The sequence below is a fragment of the Arachis hypogaea genome, chromosome 8 (assembly GCF_003086295.3).
Source record: "Arachis hypogaea cultivar Tifrunner chromosome 8, arahy.Tifrunner.gnm2.J5K5, whole genome shotgun sequence".
Classification (NCBI taxonomy): domain Eukaryota; kingdom Viridiplantae; phylum Streptophyta; class Magnoliopsida; order Fabales; family Fabaceae; genus Arachis; species Arachis hypogaea.
This window is the reverse complement of record NC_092043.1, coordinates 6,171,763-6,186,124: the sequence shown is the minus strand read 5'-3', so window position 1 is coordinate 6,186,124 and position 14,362 is coordinate 6,171,763. Positions and strand designations below refer to the sequence as shown.

The following is a 14,362-nucleotide window of genomic DNA, read 5'->3' as shown; positions in this document are numbered from 1 at the left end:
ATTAAATTATAAAGATATTTTAATAAAATTAGTTATATGATATTTATTTTTAAAAAAAAATCTGATATTGACGTAAAAAATAAATTTTACATGACTTATTATTATTTTTTATATTTTTTTCGTATCGGTACGTATAAATTTATTATCGCACCGAAATAAATACCAAAAAATATGTCAAATTTTCACTTTATTAAAAAATATGACTGAACTACAACACAAAAATTAAAAAGCGAACTTTTGCGATCATATTTTCCTTTTATTTTCCTGTTTTGAATTTATTTTGGATCAACAACTTTTGTACTCTCTAACACCTTACATTAAACACCTTAAAAATGGTGTGTCAATGTGTCATGTGTGAGTAATGAGTGCCCACTGCCCAGGCCAGTGTTGACAACTTGACATCCGAGCGAACAAAAGGTACCGTGGCTAATTTCTCGCTACAAAATCAGTTTCAAAATAGGGGGCGCACGTTAGCCTGACTGGCAAGCGCAATTTAGCACGGCCGCCATCCCCAGTGGCGGAGGAAAAAAACCAGCTCAATCCAAAGAAGACACACAAGATAGAAACAAACAAACCGGGTTCGATCACTTCGATGTCCGTTTCTGTAAGCTCAGCTAAGGCCTAAGCGATAATCGATCCAATCATCATTCTCTACTTCAACATTGTTACTTTCTTCACTAAGTCAAATTATATTTGAGCTCGTTTCAGTTTCATCGATCTATAATCGGAGCCAAAATATCTAGTTTTGAAAAATATTAAAGGCGCCGCAGAGATAAAAGAAGAAGCGTGCAATGGTGGAATGAGGATAAAACAGAAAAGAGGAAGATGGCGAGAAGCAACAGTTCCTACAAGAAAATCACACTCTTGCTATGCTTCTTCAACATCGCACTTCTACTCTACGCTCTTCGCACTCTCTACGCTTCTTTATACATCTACTCCGGTAACGTTTCACGCAATAGTAAGTAACTATTAACATTAATCTCCGATTCAACTTTTTCACTTTATCATCCTCTCTTTTTTATAACACTTTGTTGCTTCTCTCTCTGCGTTTTCTGTATTGATTTTTTTTTCTTTCTTTATTTTTTTATTATGTCAGGTGTATTGTATAACCCAGATCAGATTAGGAAAATGGAGGAATCTATCCGAATACGAAAGGAGTTTAAACCGGAGGAGTTAATTAAATTGGTAAGAAGTAACTAAGCACTTATTATTTATATTTCTGAGTAGGGTAAGCACTTCCTCAGAAGTTAACTGCAGTGAATATTATTAAAATGCTGTTTGTGCTAATAGGTGAAGGATTTAGAAGGTGAGTTTTCAACCGAAACTGCGGCGGTTGAATTGCCTCCGCCTTTGAAACAGAGTATAATTGATGAGATACTGCAGAGACTAACCAACTTGAACTCCACTCGCACAGATATTGCTAAGGAACGAGGTTTTTTGCCTGTAACTTGTGCTTCTGAGAATCTATTTTTCATTGAAATAAATAGAACATTGTTGTGCAACTTGTGTATTATATTGTTTGAATTTAACTATTAACTACAAAGTACATCAAGTTCACCAAAGAATATGTTTTGCAATTTGCACTATTTTTCTTGCAGTTTCTCTGCAACTTGTGTATTATATTTTTTGTAAGATAGATAGCTGTACCTTTGCACTGTCTTCCACTTCCATTTTTCTTTTTTGGCAACTTTCAGGTTGCTTAAGGGCAATAGAAATGCACTTTCAACAACCTTAGAAAATCTTTGTAGTTTACCATGCTGTGTGTGTCATAGAATCACTTAATTACTTCCACAACATTGCACCACCGTGGTGTTCCTATAGATGTGTCTCGCCTGGTTAAGAGATGGGTTTTTAAAATAAGGAATAATAAGTAAGCCGGTCTTATGTTTGGTAAAAAGTACAGACATTGACTGAATCTTAAACCAATCAAGAAGAAAAACCATTCTAGTGAAGTTTGATGCAGTTTTATCTCAAGCATACGTGGTGTAATCCCCCTTGTTTTGTGGATTGCTATCATGTTATTTTAGATTCTAAACTTTGGTGGTCTTATCTTGTATATGTTCAAAGAATTTGGAAAACATTTTACTGGCTTACCTCACTTAATTCTGTCCATTCTTGCTCGATTTGGTGATATTACGTTTTAAAAAATACAGAAGCAGTTGAAAATTGGCGAATGGAAAAACTGAGAGAGGCTAAGTTGGCTCTTGTGAGTAGGACTTCCAACTCAGCCATTCCCCATGAAGAGGCTGGTATGAACATTTTCTGCTATGTTTATAAAAGTTGATTGTGTGATACTTTGAAATAATGCAGCATGTTCGTTCAAACAAGCAATGAATTTTTTACAAATCTTTTATACCTTGTGCTTAAGTGTTTATTTCCATCTCCTAGGTATGCTAGCAAGAGCATTGGAGTCTGATTGGGCTGCAATTTGTGAAGAGATTGGCCTTTGGATACCTGTTCAAGTTGTTAATACAGAACATGAAGACAAACCTGAGGGTGCAGAGGGGTTTGGTATTATCCATATCTCCAGTCTATTTTATTATTCTGATTGTAGACTTTTAATCTTCCCTCGGTACCCCGTGGTATGCAATGAATGTATATAAAACATTCCTCTCTATACTATACTGGTTTCCCAGAATCACTTAACCCTGCATACATTGTGTGATAGAGTTTGGAAGAAGTATTCCCGTAAGCTTTTTCCTCTTTGAAGTTATTTATTCTTTGTATTCAAAAGCATATATTATTCTCTGCAGAGGAGGAGGTTCTTCCTGGCAGGTCCCTTCCACCTGAGTGCCATGCTGAACTTCACACAGATTATGATGGTGATGCAGTAAGATGGGGTCTCACCCACCACAAGGCTAGTGCAGCTGATTGCTGTCAAGCTTGCTTGGATCATGCGAAACATGCCAAAGAAGGTCAAAAGAAATGCAATATTTGGGTTTATTGCCCATCTGAGTTTGGGTGTCATTCACCAGATAGATATCAACACAAACATCAGGAATGCTGGCTTAAATATGTAAGTCATATCTCATGGTTCAATAGTTTGACTCCCCCTCTATATATTTGCATAACTTTAGATAATTGTATTCTCCAAGGTCTGGAGGGATAAAAGGTTACATAATAGCATATATTGTCTGATCTAAAATTTTCCCACTTGCGCGTGTTTTTCCTTCGGCCGGCTAATTTACTTTATTCAATGTTCTGAATTCAGGCTGAGAAACCTCGATTGAATTTTAAGGATAAATATCCTGAATGGTATCGGAACTCACACCAATCAGCACCAGTGGTTGTTCCATGGGTCTCTGGAATTGTTAGTGTATGAAGCACATGACCAACACCATAGTTGATCTTCAACCAGATGCTGCCTTGTATACTATAAGACCACAAAGCTAGTTCAGGCAAAGCCTGTGCTGCACCGCTGGATTCTTCTACTTTTCCCGAACATGTGCTTTTTTTATAACGAAATGAACTGGGTTGCAAACCATTTTTCCATGGTCATTTAGGACTTGGTTTTGGTCAAAAGGAAGACATCTCAGTGCCAAAGATTTTTTCACCATGGTCGGTTTGAGTTTACAGTTAGGGAATGTGACTTTAACCGACAAGGAGATCATTTGTTGTAAGTTATTTGATAGCATTAACACTGAGGAAATGTGACTTTTACAGAAAAGGGAGTTGTTTGTTGTAAGCTATCTCTGATAAGTAACATAATTGATTGTTCTCCATGGGATTTGGAATCCTATTAATAGCAGCATAATGCTTGTTCATGTTGAGCATGTTGATGAGGATCTCCACCCTAACTTCCTTTTCTATTTACATCTATGCATCCTTCAAGATGTGCTTTGTTGATCCATTGGAGTTTAACTTTTTGTGTGGAAACTCTGTTAGGAAGTAAGTAGTTAAAGTCAAATAGGTGGCTTAAACTTGCACAATACAAACGTAGAATTTTTCAGAATTTGTAGTTATCACATGTTAATCTGGTACCTCAAGTCTAGAGAAACATCTAGAGCCTTTGTTTGTGCATTCAATTGCAATGAATTAAATTGTTGACAGAAGGTTCGTTCTTTCACCTAAAATCCTGACTGCTATGTTTAATCAGCATCAGGATAAGAGATTATTTAAGCTAACATTTCCTAATGCTACCTGTCTTCAGTGTCTTGTCCATTTCTATTCTTGTTTATTCAATATGTATAACTTTAATTGAAGGGTAACCAATCTAAGCAAATCTCTTCGATAGCAGCGTTTATTCGGTGGCACGTCGTATTAACCCCATGACTTTAACTTAAAGTGTTTACTCTGACTAGGCACCACCACTTACATCACATACAATTAAACAAAGTAGTTGAAGGTTACCCGTTGAAGCCATTTAGGCATTTATTATGCTCACAACAGGTAACATAATACGCCGAAAAACAAAGGTGTCCCATGTCACGGTCTTATTAGTAACCTCATGTTTAATCCCAAGTACACACAAAATTTCCTCAAACCATAGTACTTATTGAAGTCAAACAAACATTTGAATCCTAAATTGAGTCATTAGTTAAAATGTCTTGAGCACATTTTTAACTTTGTCTTTACCTTAAAGAACGGAAAGCCTTTTTCTTTTAAGTGCTTTCTGTACGCTGCAAAGCCACTATCAATAATAAATCATGTCAAATTCTATCACAAGCACTAATGTGAATCCACAAAACCGATATAGCAGTATAGCACCACAAATATAAATCACTCTCTCTCCTCTCTGAATTGATGAATGAATTTCAAACATGGGTGTCTTCTACAATGAAGAGCAACAACCAAATCACCAACACCAATCCAAGAGATGCAAATGTATGGTAGAAACTCTGAAGGAATTGTTTTCTCTTTGCCAGACTTTTGGTGGAAGGCTTTCAAATGCAAGCCTTGAAGAAGAGTATCCAATGAGCGACATCGAAGAGGAACTCGAAGTACGTTAAATCTTTATCTTTAAACTCATATATAATCATCCATTATGGTTGTTCTTGTTCTTTTAACTCTTTATTAACATATATTCTGCTTCTTCAGGTGGTTATGTCAGCAATTATAAGCGGAGTCATGGAAAAACAGAAGCAGAAGCCGAACGTGTTGAGACACAGCTTTTCTTGGGTGTACACTCCTGTAACAAATGAACTGAAGTATATGACTCAGGAAATGGCAGCACCATCACAAGAAAGGGTGGTGATGGTGGTGGAGGGGGATGATAATCAAGAACAGTACAAACAAAGTGAAGAATTCTTTTCTGTTAAGAGCTGTTTCTCGTGCTGTGGTGGGAGTTCTGTGATGAGTGGTGGAGAAGCATTCTATTCAGTGAAGACAAGCCTTTCTCGTTGTTCAAGCTTGAAGGACGTTGTTGACGTGTCAAAATTCTGGAGGCGTTCGGTGATTCAGGAGTTTTGTCACTGTGAGGGATGGCCTTTTGGTCTGTGCCGCAGAGCTGTGTTGCTTCCGCCATTGCCCAAGTCACCTTCTGAGTCATGGTTATCCCGTAAATTAAGAACAAGCAATAATAAGAAATTAAACCCTGAATTTTAATAAACTTGTTTCTTTCATCTTATTTCAAGGAACTGCATGTGAGATAGTGGCAACCAGTTCAACATTATTCATGTGGAATAAACTCTCGTATTATGGAGCGTCAAATCTCGAACTTTTTCTTTTTAATATTGTATTACTAGTATGAACCAAACTTTTTTATTACAAAACCTTAATAAGGTTTTATTCTTTTATAATTAATTTTTTTTTTTATTACAAAACGTCACTGACGTTTTGTGCTACTACCACAACTGTGTAGAATACCAAAATGATCAAATATTTTTGTATTTCACATTAAAATTATTCATATATAAAAATTTTAGCCTCAAATCTCCATGTCATAGTTAACCTTTTTATTTTCCAATTATTATCGAAGATCTTTAATTTCCTCTAAATAAAGTCATAAACAACAAATGATATATGACTTTCGTACCACCCCACGCATTATGAGAGTTGGGCAGTCGGTAGTGATCATTGGTGAATTTAATTTTTAAAATAAGTAAAGTGATATTATTATAAAGATTTTACAACTATTTTTATGTAAAGATGTATCTTTTTTTATTATTAGATGATGAATTATAAAATTTGATTTTAATTTTTTTTAAATATTACTGAACAAATAAAACATACTTTTAAGTTTTAACACAAGATTTTTTGTAAAAAAAATTGTTTTAACATTGAGTAGGTGCTAATAAATAATGTTGAGTTATTTATTCTTCCTTCCACTTAGTCTTTTCCCTTAGCAAAATTTTCTTTCCTCTCTTATTTATTTATTTATTATCATATCTACAATCAGACTACCAGTTCATGCCTCAACGACTTTTGTCCGTGATAAGACTCGGGGCTTATTTTATAGCACATGTGCAGCAAAAGGCCACAAATTTCAAACACAATCTTTATTAGTGCATTCTTTTTTCCAAAATATTAACAGTGCGTGGATATTAACCCATATAATTCATTCACTTGTAAAAATTAGAATAGTCCTTTTGTTCTGCAGCAATTTGGTTCAACGTGGACGTGTTCCGGACAAGAATAATACTGGGCGAGATTATGATTAAATAAGAATATTTACGTTACTAATTAATAAATATATTACGTTGTTAGTTTTTTTTTTTGGTGACTGAAATAAATTAAACAAAGAAAAACAAAAAAAATAAAACAAGGAACTGCTTAAATAGAGGGACAGTCCCGTTTAAGACTACTCTTAAACTCCTCCCAAGGTGAAAGAAGCTCCCAATGAGTAATAGCTCAAATGGCATAGTCTCCTCATACTCAATTAAGAGGTTGCGGGTTCGAGTCTCCTATCTTTGGTAAAAAAAAAAAAAAAAATATTACGTTGTTAGTTAATTTGTATGTTGTTAAGGCTAATAAAGTCACAAAATTACAAAATTACTAAATTATTATATTTTCTAATCTAAAATACATAAGTTCAGACACTAAATTTACTTGATCATCGGAATCCTCTTACATGTACCTCACCCTGATTTCGGAAAGATTGTTGAAGGTTTTCCTTGTTTCCGAGTTACACCACTCAGTCGGAAAGTAATTTTCTAGTTTTAAAAAATTTTATTTATTATTTATTCTAGGTTTTATAGGTACTGATACGTTTAAAATATGAACAAGTAGTAACAAGCTATGTGAAATTTATTTTCCATATCAGTATTTAAATTTTTTTTAAATATATATTATATCACCACTTTTACTAATACATCTCTTTAATTAAATAAAAATAAAAAAATATTTTTTTATTCAATTTTATAAAAAGTCTTAAACATCTTTACTTTATTTGATTAGACAAAAATACCCTTTTAAATTAATCAAATTCTAGAATTCAATTAATCATAATTTTATAGTTTCAATTAATTTAAACAACAAAGCAAAAACATATAAAAAAATTAATCGTTCTTCATCTTCTCCAATTCCCAATCATTCGTGTCTCCGTCCGAAGCAAAGCAAAACATATCAAAAAAATAAAAAATCAATCGTTTTTCATCTTTTCCAATTTTCCTAATAATTCGTGCCCCCCTCTGAAGCAAAGCAGTGAAAGTCCTAAACCAAAACGGCAAAACCCTAGCTCTAGGTTCTTTGCCGCCGGCGTCCCCAGGCTCAACGCTTTCGCTTCTTCCTCTTCCCTCTGTCTGAAATCCAGGTAGCTCGGCACGTCATCCCAATCCTCGCTGGCTTTTCTGTCCATCGCCAGGGAAAAAGTTAATATCTTCCCCTCCTTCCCTGTTTTTCTAGTTTCCAAAGTTTAAAATCTACTTTGCGACTTGAGTTGGAGTTTGCAGTTATTTATGTTCTTCTCTCGCTTTTGCAGGGAGGAGTCGAAGTCCAATCGCAAGTTAGATAAAAAGGTTCAATTTTACTCTAGTAAGTTTCGAATCAATTTTTTTGTTTTTTTCAAATATTGAATTATTACATACCAAAATTGTCCATATATTTTAACTGCATCCAATCCTTGGTGTTACTGTAGAGGTGAAAGATGCTGTGACTTGCTTGAGTGCTCAAAAGTCTATTACTAAGGTAATGATCTTATTTCAAACGGCATTGTTATTAAGATGGATTATGGAAATACTTCATTGTGCTTGTAACAGGTTTAATGGCTAGTTAAATGTACTTTGCACTGTTATTATGTTCATAGATACTTTGAATATTTTTAGGGTTCTTTATTGTGTATTGCATTTGTTATTATTTTAGGAATCAGGCATTCTGTCACTTAATATACATGTCTACTCTTGTACTCATATATGAATGAGCTTGTATTTTACTCTTGATGTGAGTATTCCAAGGAGAATTTTATTTTTACTTTTAAAAGAATTTATATTTTTCCTGTAAGTAAATAGTGATCTAGGATTAATTAAATGGTTGATGCATTCACATAAGAAATGCAGTTTGCTGTAATCCAAATGAATTAGTAATAATTTAAACAATCCTTTACAGGGGAGACATCTAGATATAATCTTTTTTGGTTTTTTAGTGATGTTTTCCTCTCCTTTCAAAAAAATAGTAAACAACAAAGGCGGAAGAAGAAAAATTGAAGGCATATGATCTCTCTACTCTCACAGAATTTCTTTCTGATCCTGAGCCGACGGCACCACGAAAATCTAGTGCCACTTCTCAGTACCAATTTAGCATTACCGGTTTTGAGCTCTATAATGAACAAGTCCTGTTCTCTTTTACTTATTGTATATAACTTTTCTGGTATCCACTGTTTGCTTCCTGGATTTGGTTGGCAATTTTCTTGTATACAACTCTTAAAGTTGTTTATAAGTTATCTTGGAAGTGATTATACTCCCTGTACAGATTGCACAGAATATAAGAACTCAAGTAAGACTTTATGTCACTATCTAGCTATTTTTTGTCAAATGAGTGGAGGAACTTTAATTTGTTTTTAAAATAATAAAAATAATTTCTAGTTATATAGAGCAGACCAAAAAATACTTAATATGCTAATCTAATTCCTTTGAACAAACTAGGGTCCCTGAGCTTGAAAATTTTTCGTTTGATGTTAACCGACTTAGACTTAATTATTTAAGTCTCATTCTCTGTTCCTGCATGTGCTTTCTTGCTATCTTTTTATCCGTGCCTATATTGTGAATTTTAACACTCTATGATAGGACCATAGATTTTTGTGAAGAGTATATAATAGAGAGAGGCCAGTTGATGTATAGTGTAACTCATTGTAGAGAGAAAGCTATGATTCTGATTTCTTCTTTTATGATCAATAAATTACAAAACTTAATTCTTTTTTTATATAGTTTATTGCTTTCTATCTTTCTAATTCAAGATAGTTTCACTTAGTTTTCTTGCCAAAACTGATAAGTAGCAGCTCCATGATCTACCAATTATAACGAATTTTATTTATAATACGTAACAACCTCATGAGTATTTTTGACTTCTTTTATGTTGGTGCATTGGTTCTTTTAATCAACATTACTACTTGAAAGTGAATCTGGCATTTTTCTATCAGATAAAGAGGTACTTATTTATTTGCTACTCTATTAAACTTAAAAGTATCATATGTAATTTAAACCTATGCTTGCAAATGAATCAATTTTTTGGAGGTGGTATCCTTGGCTCTTCAGGATCATTGCCACTTGGACTGCACAATCATATAGAACTCCTTTCAAACAAAAGTTTTTATTACAAACACACATCTAATGTTTTATTGACTTTGATTCTAGCAGGAAATCGTGAAACAGTAACAATGGCTATGATGATTATGAATTTATAATGTGACACATTCTTGTACTCATTTCAATATTTCATCATCACTTTCATTCTCCAATTTTCTGTGACGAGAACAGAATAGAGGGTTCCGTTCTGAAACAACAAACAGTTGAAATGGTTCCTCTGAGGAAACGGGTTCCTCCAGAAATATGGGTTCCTTTGATGATGCAGCACTAATCGAAGAAGGACCTCTTCTTCAAATTTCTCTCTCTGTCTCTCTCTCTCTCTGAAACTTCATATTTTTTTTGCCTTGTCTATGATGTTAGTTTCTACTTTGGCCTTTTTGTTTTTCTGATAACAACAATGACAATTATGGTAACCCTAATCATGATAAGTTTATGTAGAAATTGTGTGGATTCAAGACAATGCAGGATGGACTCTTGGTTTTGGCATTCCCGCTATATTTATGGGAGTATCGATTGTAAGTTTCTTTTTAGGCACACCAATGTATAGGTTTCTAAAATCAGGCGGGAGAAATATCTAGATGCAATGTATTGGTCTCTTGAATTATCGTATGGTCACTTGAATTATCGTATGGCAAACCTATTGTAGAAATATCTGGTACAAATAAATGTGTAAAACTGGAAATCAATGATTAGAGATTTTGGCCTCTAGGATCAATATAACTAAAATGTGTAGTAGTTTTTATTATTTGTTTATTATAATATTACCATTTGTTGACCTGGCAACTTTAACTGGGGCATATGTGGTTGCTCTTGGACCCTCAATTGCAGGTAATTTTGATCTAAAGTACTGTTATATTATGTATGTATGGATTTGATTCGACAAGGTGGTGCTATTATTGCCGCCCTTTTCCTAAAACAGGTATGTATGATGTGTCTAATCATATAGAATCTTGTTATTCTCTTAAAATTACTCCATAAACTTATTGGGAAATATCTACCAACAACTGCTATTTTGCAGTTTGTTAATGAAAAGGTTCAATGGATACATATCAACTTGGCCGGTTCGGTATGGAACGAGAAAAAACGCTCAACAACAGGATTTGGTGTTGCTACTTTAGTAGAATGGATTTTGAAAAATCCTTCTCAAAAGTGAACTGATAATTGATATCTCCAAATCTTGTTATATGGTGAGTGAATCGGAGAGGATGAGATAAATGCATATTGTGATGTTCTTGGTTCAATGGGTTTGATTTTATGAATAAGTTTAGGGGAGATCTAAAAAGGGGTCAGATGAGGAGGCGTATTTCAGTGTATTCAAACTTTTTTTCTGTTTTTGACTTAGTTCAGAATTCCATTAGTCTCTTGGCAGTTTGGTTTTATTTTTCCTACTGGCCATTTGTGATTCTTACATCTCCATTAGTGTCCTTAAGTGAAATTTGTGCATTATGCATATGCCATAAACAGCAGCATGTGCATTACTTTAAAATAAGGGAAGCAACTTTTTTTTTAGGTGACTAAGGAAAGCAACTTTGCTGTGTCATTAGACTTAGACTGAATCCCTTGTCCTATACTGCATTTGATAAAAAAAATATATAAAATAATATAAAATAAAATAAAATAAAGGAATGATAAATAAAGGAAAAAAGGGAATACTCTTAGGGTTTTTTGTTTATTTAATGTCTTTTACATTTTTTTTTGAAATTTGCCAATTTTAGTATACTAACAAAGTAACAACACATTTTTTTAAGCCTTTAAAATTGAACTAATAATGAAGGTTAAAACTTGCTAATGCATCATTAATTCATAATTATTTTACAAAATTAAGAAATTTAATAAATTAAAAAAATTATAACTTCACAGATCTAAATACAAGCAAGTTATTTTACAATAAAATGGACAAACCATTAAGATTTAATAAGTATATCTCACCCTAGTAATATTAAATGAAATCTTGTAGTCAGCTCTCTAATTTTCTTTTTCTCTCCCGTTTAATTATTGATCCCCTAACAAAGAACCTATAAGGATAATTATTTAGATAAGAAAAATACCTATACATATTATCACCTAATTAAGCTTTGTGAACCCAAAAATGAATTTAATTTAATTAAAAATTCATTTGATTATATCAAGTACGGATTATTATCACAGTAGAACTGGAATTAATAAGATAGGCGTTACTATAGATTCAACACAAGTATTCGATCCATAATGATTTTTAAGAAAATTCACACTAAATAAAAATTTTCAAATGAAGCTTTTTCTAATCTTGCTGTTATATTTTCTACAAAGTTAGAAATCATGGCATAATGGATGCCATTTTATGGAACATTAACAAAAGTGAAGAGAACTAAATAGAGAAAAATACGATCAGAGAGAGAGAGAGAGAGAGAGAGAGAGAGAAAGTTTCTTTGACTATGATGATAATGGATATGCAAAGAAATTTCTCAATAAGAGATGTTATCAGTAATGCCATATGAAATCTGCTCAAATAACAAGATGAGAAAACTTTATAATTGAGAACAGATGAGACCTGATTTTCGCTCTTGATATCATTACTCTGCTTTTAAAAAAATTACAAAGGTTATGATCAGTTTGGGATATCTCGGAAGGGCCCTAAGACACTACAGATGAACATTGTACCATCTTTTATGATAAGGAAAAGGTGCGAGTTCATTAACTTTATTTATTTTTTTTTTCAATTCAACTGGTCAGAGAACTGATTCTTTTATCTTCTCAAATGTAGGTAGAGCTTCTGGAAGGTGGAAAATTTTGGTTTTCTGAGTCTCCATCTGTACCTGGAAGCATGTCCTGGGGTTCTGAAGTTCCTTGCATTACAACATGGGCTGTATCCTTATTATTCTGTATATCTTTTTATACTTCCATTCAGTTATATGAGACTGATGTGGCTGTAAAATTAGTATATTAATTGATGTTATCTTGTTCTGTTAGGTGGAAAACAGGGAGCAGTTGAATTCCTCAAGTTAATATGAAGAGAACGCTGCTTCTGCTGTGATTGCCAGACGCAGGATCTTCACATTGATTGGATCCTTTTCAGAGGTAGATCTCTGATTCCTGTTTCATGTGAGGTGGTGAATGATAATATTGATGGGTACCATCCATCTTCTCATTTTCACATATTTACTGAGTTCATCCTTCCTCGCACCGTAAGGATGCTAGAATTTCCTGTACAAGAGGATAACTAAAACTTGGCTTCTTTCTATACCTGGATTCCCACTGGCTGCGCCTCTTTTTGTCCTTGTAGCTACAATTCCCCATGAATATGTCTTATAGTTATATTGCCGGGATTGGTATATTGAAGTAGACTTTATGGACCTCTAAAAATTGTGGACAAAACAAATCATTATGAGCAGTATTTGTCAACTGAAATCTGCCTCCAAGTGAGGATAATGTATTGTGCAAAGTTCAATTTTCTTGTCAGCTTAAGTGGTTCATGCTATTTCTTTCTCAAGATGTACTTTGAAATACCACATAAGAAACATATGATGTTTATTATTGATGATCTTTGAAATTGAGGGGGTACTGTGTTGCTAATAACTGCTAAAGATTATGAGTAACAAGTTAAAACTTTTGGATATCACTTGATAAATTACATTAACATCATAACTAACTCAAATTACTTGACACCATGATCAAAATCATGGATAACACACTAGGGAACATCACATATCAGATTCAACACTCTCTTCCACTTATACATTAAAATAGTTGTCCATCAATATAGAGATGGTTTTCTAAGAAGATCAGTCATGAAATCCAATTGATGGACAACATTCTTCCCAGGGAAAAGAGGCTTTCAAGTCAAAAGTTCTGCGAAAATGCAACCAATGCTCCATATGTCTATAGCTGGTGTATACTGGAAAGAAAATGGTTTCAGGCAATAATGATTTACTGAGTGAAACATAATAGATCAGTGAAAGACACACAAGTAGATTATAATCCAACTAAAGTATTTAGCATATGGCAAGGAAGTATTAACATTTGCAACACCAATTATTATTTATTAAACAACACACAAGCCCCATATCCAGCACACAACTAAGACAGAAAAAATAGAATACTAGATTATATAAAAGAACAAAATTTCAATCACCAAAGAGTATAAATTCATACATAGGCAATAGATACATTCACAAGTCACCACACATATCATTCTCTACCCATCAACATCCACTAGATTCCTCCCCAAAAAATACAAAACACCAATCCAAAACATATTAAGATACATACATGTGAATCTAAATATACATATGAGTTGAGTAACTTTACCTTTTTTCTCTAATCAGGCAGCATCTTCAAAACTGAGCATAAATAAACTTTTAATTATTTAAGCAAAAGCTACATCAACCAGCCCCTTCTCTCGGGTATAATCCAAATCACCCGAACTCCCACTTCCACTTCAAAACTGAACATAACATGTATAACTTTCATTATAATCAGGTGAGTGCGCAGGAAGGAAATTGCATCCAGTACGTCCTGACATGTTTCTTGAGACCGTCTCCAAGTTAATGTCAAAGCATACTTGTTACATTTTATTCTTTGGTATGAAGCAAATTGGACTAAGATGATATCTTTTATGCACTTTTTTATTGTTTTTATTGTCTACAGTGAATTTGAAGTGTCGCGGGTTTCACCCATGTGATCATGTGATCATCTTATTAAAGTAG

General features: G+C 33.5%; 2 protein-coding genes and 2 long non-coding RNA genes across 10 annotated transcripts; all 4 read left to right on the top strand.

Moving 5' to 3' along the window:
- Positions 1-245: 245 nt before the first annotated feature.
- Positions 246-3,764, top strand: LOC112705830 (uncharacterized). 2 transcript variants are annotated; one of them, XM_025756794.3, is made up of 8 exons: positions 246-604; positions 709-958; positions 1,097-1,185; positions 1,291-1,432; positions 2,154-2,249; positions 2,389-2,511; positions 2,754-3,016; positions 3,212-3,764. In XM_025756794.3, the coding sequence occupies exons 2-8, from the start codon at positions 826-828 to the stop codon at positions 3,320-3,322; spliced, it is 957 nt and encodes a 318-aa protein (XP_025612579.1). In that variant the 5' UTR covers positions 246-604; positions 709-825; the 3' UTR covers positions 3,323-3,764. The 2 variants fall into 2 exon arrangements, with proteins under 2 accessions (XP_025612579.1, XP_072056573.1); XM_072200472.1 differs by having other exon boundaries at positions 246-958.
- Positions 3,765-4,404: 640 nt separating this feature from the next.
- LOC112705829 (uncharacterized) lies at positions 4,405-5,871 on the top strand. The gene is made up of 2 exons (XM_025756793.3): positions 4,405-4,940; positions 5,038-5,871. Exons 1-2 carry the CDS (start codon positions 4,761-4,763, stop codon positions 5,542-5,544), a joined length of 687 nt encoding a protein of 228 aa, XP_025612578.1. The 5' UTR covers positions 4,405-4,760; the 3' UTR covers positions 5,545-5,871.
- A 1,654-nt stretch (positions 5,872-7,525) lies between these two features.
- LOC112705828 (uncharacterized) lies at positions 7,526-11,186 on the top strand. Of its 6 annotated transcripts, none has more exons than XR_011864478.1 (7): positions 7,526-7,748; positions 7,859-7,911; positions 8,015-8,064; positions 9,849-10,032; positions 10,116-10,192; positions 10,506-10,596; positions 10,696-11,186. It is a non-coding gene; the product is annotated as an uncharacterized lncRNA (long non-coding RNA). The 6 variants fall into 6 exon arrangements; XR_011864475.1 differs by having other exon boundaries at positions 9,729-10,032; XR_011864476.1 differs by having other exon boundaries at positions 8,549-9,983.
- Positions 11,187-12,177: 991 nt separating this feature from the next.
- Positions 12,178-13,200, top strand: LOC112705827 (uncharacterized). Its single transcript, XR_011864479.1, has 3 exons — positions 12,178-12,339; positions 12,421-12,538; positions 12,627-13,200. It is a non-coding gene; the product is annotated as an uncharacterized lncRNA (long non-coding RNA).
- Positions 13,201-14,362: the final 1,162 nt, after the last annotated feature.

Excerpts from the sequence above, each read along its gene's own strand:
- LOC112705830 (XM_025756794.3), top strand. The coding sequence starts at position 826 with ATGGCGAGAAGCAACAGTTCCTACAAGAAAATCACACTCTTGCTATGC. Across the intron at positions 959-1,096 it reads CGGTAACGTTTCACGCAATA|GTGTATTGTATAACCCAGAT; the intron begins GTAAGTAACTAT and ends TTATTATGTCAG. Across the intron at positions 2,250-2,388 it reads CATTCCCCATGAAGAGGCTG|GTATGCTAGCAAGAGCATTG; the intron begins GTATGAACATTT and ends TCCATCTCCTAG.
- LOC112705829 (XM_025756793.3), top strand. The coding sequence starts at position 4,761 with ATGGGTGTCTTCTACAATGAAGAGCAACAACCAAATCACCAACACCAA. Across the intron at positions 4,941-5,037 it reads ACATCGAAGAGGAACTCGAA|GTGGTTATGTCAGCAATTAT; the intron begins GTACGTTAAATC and ends CTGCTTCTTCAG.